General features: G+C 47.4%; 1 protein-coding gene across 3 annotated transcripts in view; it reads right to left on the bottom strand.

Moving 5' to 3' along the window:
- The window catches only part of LOC109871953 (anion exchange protein 2), a 57867-nt gene that overhangs the window by 6841 nt on the left and 42175 nt on the right, over window positions 1–8851 (bottom strand). For all 3 annotated transcript variants that reach the window (XM_020462999.2, XM_020463001.2, XM_031807055.1), the window contains exons 8-19: window positions 6061–6241; window positions 5295–5430; window positions 4901–5099; window positions 4578–4683; window positions 4165–4349; window positions 3448–3667; window positions 3071–3274; window positions 2734–2882; window positions 2207–2401; window positions 1382–1588; window positions 1166–1255; window positions 899–1065 (exon numbers count right to left, since the gene is read on the bottom strand). In XM_020462999.2, coding sequence (XP_020318588.1) covers window positions 899–1065; window positions 1166–1255; window positions 1382–1588; window positions 2207–2401; window positions 2734–2882; window positions 3071–3274; window positions 3448–3667; window positions 4165–4349; window positions 4578–4683; window positions 4901–5099; window positions 5295–5430; window positions 6061–6241 — 2039 coding nt within the window. The remainder of the gene's footprint in view (window positions 1–898; window positions 1066–1165; window positions 1256–1381; window positions 1589–2206; window positions 2402–2733; window positions 2883–3070; window positions 3275–3447; window positions 3668–4164; window positions 4350–4577; window positions 4684–4900; window positions 5100–5294; window positions 5431–6060; window positions 6242–8851) is intronic.

Here is an 8851-nt window from a genome sequence, read left to right as displayed (position 1 = left end):
TTCTAGAACCATCACCAGTAATAAACCTATGGGCCCAATGGTGAGTTCCAGAACCATCATCAGTAATAAACCTATGGGCCCAATGGTGAGTTCTAGAACCATCACCAGTAATAAGCCTAAGGTGCACAATGGAAAACAGCGTCAAGTGGTTTAAGTGTAGTTGCTGCTGCATGTATATAGATAATATCTCCATAATATGAAATAGACATAAAAATTGCCTGGACAATGTACTTCCTATTTAATTTGTTTCTTGTATTTATTCAGGGTAGCCCAATTGAGACCACTTACCTTTATTTAACTAGGCAAGTCAGTTAAGAACAAATTCTTATTTACAATGACAGCCTACCCCGGCCAAACCCTAACCCGGACGACGCTGAGACAATTGTGAGCAGCCCTATGGGATTCCCAATCACGGCCTGTTGTGAACCTGGAATCGAACCAGGTTCTGTATTGATGCCTCTAGCACTGAGATGCAGTGCCTTAGATCGCTGTGCCACTAGGGAGACCCAGTGTGCCATAATGGTGCCAGGAGTAAAACAAATGTTTTATTAACAAAATCAGACATGCTTTGTTTCTGTAAAAGAAACCAACGTTTTTTATTTCTACTTCTGTGAACTTCATTGTCTGTATGAACCCTGCTTAAAGGATGTATAATCCTAAGCCTATGTGGTTGTATTGGTGGAGTTATGGGCCGATTCGCATATATATTCACTTGTATTCCTCTAAGTACACATGTGGAACTGCATGAAAAACCCTTTTTATGTGTGTTTCAACCATTTTGAAATGTTGACCCCAATGTCACACATTGGCCCCATTACTTATATAAAAAAAACAATTGCTCTATAATACTGTATGTAAGATGTGGTTGCAGAGGTGAGGGGTTAGAGGGATTCCTTACGTGGTGATCTGCGTCTCCATGAAGATAAGGATGAAAACGAGCAGTGCGGGTAGGATGCTAGCACCCATCATCCAGACAGGGAACTGGCCGTCTGAGCCCAGAGGAGGGATCAGCCACCCCCGCTTCTCAGGACTGGTCACCGAGAAGCCTGTGGGCACGCTCAGCTTCTGTATAGGGGGGGGGGGGGGTCAACGGGAAAAGGTCAACCTGAGCTATTCTCACTTCTGATTGGACTCTCTTTATATTTGATCGTGACCTATATTTCACCTGGGTGTAGGTGTCTTTTATGCTGTAGTCCACCAACACCATGATGAGAATCGAGATGGGAACCCCGAAGTCTCCAATCATCCTACGGAGCTGAGACACAGAACATGTCGGACTGAATATGATATGGTTGCTTACTGCCACGAGTGTCAAGGCATTTTGAATAATATATTTTTTTTCTCCCTTGGCCAACACTGTATGGCTCTGGTCTGTACTTACCTTGCCAGGGAAGAAGGCACTGTTCTTGAACTTGCGCAGGTAGAATGCAATGAAGAAGGTTCCAGACATGAGCACCAGCGTCAGAAGGGCTGTGTTGGGCTCTCCTACCACCTTGTCAGGCACGTCGACCACAGTGTGGTTGCATGATGATGATGTCCATGTGCCGTTGACTAGGTAACAGCGTTGAAGAGGATGCTCTTGAAAGATCTGGGTCGGTTTTCATTCAGACAGACAGACAGACAGACAGACATAGACAGGCAGACAGACAAACAGACAGACAGACAGACAGACAGACAGACAGACATAGACAGGCAGGCAGGCAGGCAGACAGACAGATAGACAGACAGACAGACAGACATAGGCAGACAGGCAGACAGTTTTCTCATGAGTCTCATTCCTTCCTGCACCATGACATCTGTGTCAGGTGTGCTGTAGATGACTTCAGTTTCAAATGCTCTCGGCGGTGTCATAATGCATGCAACGGTATAGATGCGGTAAAGAGGTCAATGGAACGTAGACCGTGGGGATAGAAGGATGTCGGATTGGCACACATTCAACCAATCTGATCTTACAAAGTGGATATTCGTCACGATTGATGTATTGTAACTTTTTTTGCTGAGGGGCAATGAGGAGATTCGGGATCTTTCCCCCTTCGGCATCTTTCCCCTACGCATTTCCATGGCATTTCTATTGTTTTGGTTGAGTTCCATTGACCTCGTTACTGCATCTATGCTAGCTATGAATGGCAAACTTGTTAGCCAGTGGACAATTTAACCCAATCAGCTCCAGCCCAGTGTTTATGGGCACTCTTCCTTCCAACCTCACCTTGCCCAGTTTGGAGAAGGTCTCGTAGATGAAGATGAGGGAGATGAGGAAGGAGAAGATCTCCTGGGTGAAGCGCGACACGAAGCGGACCAGGAAGCTTCCCTCGAAGGCCACTATGAGGACAACGATGAGCACCAGCCAGAAGCCAATCCATACCCGGCCCGTCAGATACTCCATGTCGTTGGCATTGCAGAACTGCATGACAGAAACACCAGACAAAATGTTGGGTGACGTTCAGAAAGCGTCATTATCATGCGCACATTTAACCATATTCCTTACACCAGCTAGGGTTGCACATTTCCAGAAACTTCCACAAAGTTTCCAGGGTTTTTTTTCAGTTGAAGGATTTTTGGAATTAGGAAGGAAAGGAATCCTTCAACTCCTCTAAACGGGATTCGTTTTTTTAAACAGAAAACTCTTAGGAATTTTGCAACCAGTTAATTCTTTGTAAATTCTTTGCAGGTGAGTGAACAAGTGCCCAATTTGGGGAGAAGGGGGAGTTAGGAAGAATTAGGCTAGTTGCTCACCGAGTAGAAGGCCTCCTCAAACACCAGCAGGGGTCCAGAGAAGCCCACCACAAGGAGAGGCTGTGCCCCAAGGAGGGAGAATATAACCCCCTGCATTGCCGTGGCGATGATCAGCTCCGACACGCCAATCAACCCCCCTGTTTTCTCACCTAGAGAAGAAGAAGAGGAAGTGAATACCGACTCAAAATGACATGACTACCAATATGCTCTATCCCTCTTTTTTTTAGCTTAATTTCGATTCATAAAATGTTTCGTCAGGGCTCCAATATTGTCCTTCTTCTTTTTAACTGTCTCCCTGACTTCCCTCCCTCCCCCGATGGTTGACTGACTGACTGACCCAGTAGTCCTCCAAAGGTGACGGCGGGCGACAGGGCAGCGAAGTAGATGAATATGATGGCGGCCATGCACTGGGGGTTGAGCGCGTCACGTAAGTCACTGGCATATTTGGGGTAGCGCCGTGCGGCATCCCGGATCAGACCCCCAAACAGGCGGCCTGAACGGCGCAGAGGGTCGACCCCAGGTTTGAAGGGCGCCTGCAGAGCTGAGGGAGAGAGAAGGAAAAGGGTTATTTGGTGGTCATCCCTCAAGCTCTTTCCTTCAGTATGTGTCTTTATCACCCTTGACCATGGAATCGTTGGGCTTTTGGTCTGTAGTTTGCCCTCCTGTTCCTCTGTAGTATACGTATGTATATCTGTGTATGCTTCTCTCTATTACCTTTATCCTTTGGGCTCTTTGGCTCTTTGACCTTGAGCTCCTTGCCCTGCTGCTCCTCTCTCTTGCGGAGCATCTCTCTCTGGAAGCGGGCCACCGAGCGCAGCAGCTCTTCGCCACCCACCTCAGACGGAGGCAGCACGATGCTGCAGTCCAGGAAGCTGTTGATGGCATTCAGCAGGTCCTGCCGCTCGTCCGCTAAGTATGCCGCCTCATGGAAGTGCTGCGGTAAAATAATAACAATAATATATCGTTGCTGTCTGATGAAAATCTCTTATCTCCAAAACAGAAACTTTTCAGGAAATGGAAAAAAACTGCCGTATTTTACCATTAACGAACATACAATCACCAAACTTCAGAAGCTATTTTGAATTTCTTGGTCCTAGTGTCATGAAATGTTCAGAGTACATTGAGGGGAGTTACTGCTTTCAGTAGACGTAAAATAATGAACATTTGTGAAAATTGTTCCAAGGTTTTCATCAGACAGTAACGATACGCCACTTAGCAGATGCTTTTATTCAAAGTGATCTACAGGAGAGTGACTGCATCGTTTTTGTTGGTATGTGTATGTGCTCCCTGTGGGAGTTCAACCCACGACCTTGGTGTTTCTAGTACCACGCTATAACCAACTGAGCCACATGTGGGGAAGTATGGGTCACACAACAGTATAACCAACTGATCCACAACAGGGCAGTATGGGTCACCAAACAGTTAACTCGCCTTGTCAGACATAAGTGTGGAGATGGAGCGGCCAATCTGGTGGTAGTCAATGTTGGCGATGGGTGGGCCCATGAGGAGGAAGAGGAAACGCACAGGAACAGGAACCTCCAGCACGGACTCCAGCAGGACGGCTTCCTGCAGACGCACAAACGCCATGGAAGGCTGCTCCAGGAAGGCCACGGCGCCTGCGGGAGACAGTTGGTACATTTAATTGAACTTGATGGATTATTGAATTTAGGATGATCGGACTATCAGACTCAGCGGGGCTTTTCACTTTCAGATCCAGTGTGTTAGATTAGAGTACAATTGAAGCAAAATCCTAATGGAGGATCATGCAAAAATTCATGCTTTAATACAGATATTAATAACAACAACATCATCGCTGGAAATGTGAGTGAAATAGCAAGGCGCACCTACGAGGACGACAGTGGCCTCTGCATTTTCCGGAATCTTCTCCAGCAACTTGAGCTCATGCTTGGACTTGGACCTGTGCATGCCCAATATGGGAGGATTGTCCTTCTGTAGATGAACACTGGAGTTTAGACACCAACAATACGCACACATTCAGACTAAAAAAAACATTAAACACTCACCCAAGACAACAGGGCAAAGATAAATACACACACACCACAAACACAACTCAAACAACACAGTAATACACTGAGCTCGCAAAAACGCTCAGACACACAAACATCCCGTACACAGAGACACAAAGACACATCCACACTTCCAAGACCTCGCTCTTCTCCACGTCGATGCGGGAGTCTGTGAGGGTGCCGGCAGCCCCTCCTCCATCCATGAGGGGGTCAGTCACAGAGGGCTCGGCTTGGCCTGTGTGGTTGCTGCTGTTTTGGTGGTTCACCATCAGTGAGACCAGGCTGGCGGCAGAGATGTTCCGCGTGAAAGAGCTGTGTTCCTTCTCATCGCTCGGGTGACTGCGGGTAGAGACGAGGAGAGAGAGAGAACGGCTGAACTGAGTTTGTGTAGTACAACTAAAGTAATACCTGAATTTGAGAAGTGACAAATGATGTAAATAAACACTGTGAATATGTACCGTGTGTCTATGATAGTGATAGACTGCACGTAGCAGGGTAGCAGGCGGATCATAGACAGCTAGAAGAGAGACATACCTGTGTTTGAGTAGTAGGGCTCTGAGGACATTGGCCCGGTCCTCTACTTTGATCTGATCAGAGATGATCATCTGCTCCACCACCTGATGGGCGATGCCAGGCAAGGTCTTCTGCTTCAAGTCCAGCAGCACCGCACCTAAAGAACACATCCCCAAAGTTTCCATTTAACACGACTAACTATTTCGTTTTCTTGCCTTTGTCCATCCCTTTTTTTATTCCCCATTTTCTTCCCTTCCTCCCCAATCTCTCCCTTCCTCCCCAATCTCTCCCTTCCTCCCCAATCTCTCCCTTCCTCCCCAATCTCTCCCTTCCTCCCCAATCTCTCCCTTCCTCCCCAATCTCTCCCTTCCTCCCCAATCTCTCCCTTCCTCCCCAATCTCTCCCTTCCTCCCCAATCTCTCCCTTCCTCCCCAATCTCTCCCTTCCTCCCCAATCTCTCCCTTCCCCCCAATCTCTCCCTTCCTCCCCAATCTCTCCCTTCCTCCCCAATCTCTCCCTTCCTCCCCAATCTCTCCCTTCCTCCCCAATCTCTCCCTTCCTCCCCAATCTCTCCCTTCCTCCCCAATCTCTCCCTTCCTCCCCAATCTCTCCCTTCCTCTCTATCTTCATCTGTACTTTTTCTACCTCCCCCTCTCACCTCTCTCTTTCACCCTCTCCTTTCCCAACCCCCCCTCCCCTTCTATTCCCAACTCCTTCTCTCCCTCCTCCCCCTTCTATTCCTCACTCATCCTACCTACCTTCCCTCACTCTCCCCTCTTTCTCTCACCATGGGAGATGGTCTTTCGGAGCTCCAGGAGACTACGGAAGGAGAGTGAAGCGACGTGGGGTTTTCCCCAACGGTCCGTTTCCTCCTCCACTTCCTCCTCAAACTTGATCCAGCGAGCCGTCTCCCGCCACTGCAACTCCTGGTTCTTATCCATCACCAGCTCGTTTAGCTCTACAAACACCTGGAAGAGAGGTCACACATACAATATAGAAAACTATCTCCATAATGAAAACTCCTCTTGATCCTGTTCCAACAGCCCTGCTCCAATCATGCCTCTCTGCACTCAGCCCTCTAACAACCCAGATTGTTAACCACTCCCTCCAATCTGGCCACCTGCATTTAAGACCGCTGTCATCAGCCCCCTTCTGAAGAAGCCCACGCTAGACCCGGAAGTGCTGGCTAATTACAGGCCAATATCCAATCTTCTCTTCCTCTCCAAAGTGTTGGAAAAAGTGGTTGCTGTGCAGCTCCAAGACCATCTCGATCAGAACAACCAATTGCTGAAGTTCCAGTCAGGTTTCCAGCTGGCCTACAGCACTGAAACAGGCCCTACTCAGGGTCACCAACAACCTGCTGATGGCGGCTGATGCAGGCTCTCCTTGTCCTCTGATCCTCCTGGACTTGAGCGCAGCGTTTGACACTGTTGATCATCCCATCCTCCTGAAGCGCCTCCGGGACACAACAGACTATCTGGACCAGCTCTGAGCTGGTTCCACTCCTACCTCTTAGACAGGACTGAGTATGGGTCCAAGTCTCGCTCCCACCACATCACCTGTAGTGTCCCACAAGGATCTGTTCTTGGACCCTATCCTGTTTGTTCTGTACATGCTCTCCCCCTCGGACTAATGCAACATACTCTCCAGAAGCTCCAAAACATCCAGAGCAACCCTGCCAGGATCCTGGTGAGAGTGAAGGATAATCACCCCCATCCTAGCATCTCTGCTCTGGCTCCCCGTCTCAACACCATCACATCACCCCCATCCTGGCTCCCCGTCTCAACACCATCACATCACCCCCATCCTGGCATCTCTGCTCTGGCTCCCCGTCTCAACACCATCACATCACCCCCATCCTGGCATCTCTGCTCTGGCTCCCCGTCTCAACACCATCACTTCACCCCCATCCTGGCTCCCCGTCTAAACACCATCACATCACCCCCATCCTGGCTCCCCGTCTCAACACCATCACATCACCCCCATCCTGGCATCTCTGCTCTGGCTCCCCGTCTCAACACCATCACATCACCCCCATCCTGGCATCTCTGCTCTGGCTCCCCGTCTCAACACCATCACTTCACCCCCATCCTGGCTCCCCGTCTCAACACCATCACATCACCCCCATCCTAGCTCCCCGTCTCAACACCATCACATCACCCCCATCCTGGCATCTCTGCTCTGGCTCCCCGTCTCAACACCATCACATCATCCCCATCCTGGCATCTCTGCTCTGGCTCCCCGTCTCAACACCATCACTTCACCCCCATCCTGGCTCCCCGTCTCAACACCATCACATCACCCCCATCCTGGCTCCCCGTCTCAACACCATCACATCACCCCCATCCTGGCATCTCTGCTCTGGCTCCCTGTCTCATTCAGGATTGAATTCAAAAACCCTCCTGTTGACTTTGCAGTGTATTCATGGCAATTCCCCTCCTTATCTGAAAGAACTGCTCTCCCTCCATAACCCCACCACCACCGTCAGGTCAAGCAATAACCTGCTCCTCCTTTTAGGTCGTATAATAACTTTTTTTCAAACTTGATTTTAACATTCTGTCATAAAGAGCACATGTTCAACGTCATAAAAAAATATATATTTTCCCCATTTCCCCAACTGAATGCAAGCTTCACAAAACTTTAAATAAATGTTTTTATTATATATATATTTTTTATATTTTATATTTTTTATTGTTACAACATTTCTATCTTATCTACCTATCTATGGCAACAGGGTTGCCGTGTTATGCTCAATGCAGTTTTCCAGAAAACACCAGAAAATGGCTAAAAACAGTAGAACCAGCTCACCTGCTTTTACACTATGATTTTACTATTATATGTCAAATATATATATATATATATATAAAACGAATGTTTGCGTAACAAGATTGACCTTAAAATTACGGACAGATGTAAATGCTAATCACATGAAATAAATGATCATCTTTAGAAAGGACTTTGTCAAAGAAAAAAATATATAACTAGGGCTTTACAATGATGGTGCAAACATAGGATAAATCTTGGGGTTAAAATCAGAAAAACATGACGAGGGACATGTCAAAATGAAGATTTTTGGCAAGTCTTTCTTTATTTTAATTGAACCTTTATTTAACTAGTCAGTTAAGAACAAATTCTCATTTACAATGACAGCCTACCCCGGCCAAACCCAGAAGACGCTGGGCCAATTGTGCGCCGCCCTATGGGACTCCCAATCACAGCCAGATGTGATACAGCCTGGATTCAAAACAGGAACTATCCTGACACCTCTTGCACTGAGATACAGTCCCTTAGACTGCTGCGCCACTCAGGAAATCAGATTTTAGTTTTTTACATCAATGTGCTTTATATTAAAGGGCACATCATTTAATATAACAGGCTTTTAAAATTCAATACTGGCACAACGAGAATCACACACACACACACACACACATTTTAGGTGACTTCCTACTCATGTGTAACATAACCCCCCAAAAAATGTGTACATTAGACTATACTTGCATTCGTGTTTCTATTATTATTGCTGTGAATCCTGAAGTTTCCCTATCCAAAATAAGTGTTGTATCAACCAGACTATGTTC

The sequence above is a fragment of the Oncorhynchus kisutch genome, linkage group LG27, assembly GCF_002021735.2.
Source record: "Oncorhynchus kisutch isolate 150728-3 linkage group LG27, Okis_V2, whole genome shotgun sequence".
Lineage (NCBI taxonomy): Eukaryota > Metazoa > Chordata > Actinopteri > Salmoniformes > Salmonidae > Oncorhynchus > Oncorhynchus kisutch.
The sequence above is the reverse complement of the archived record's forward strand: the minus strand, read 5'-3'. Positions and strand labels throughout refer to the sequence as shown.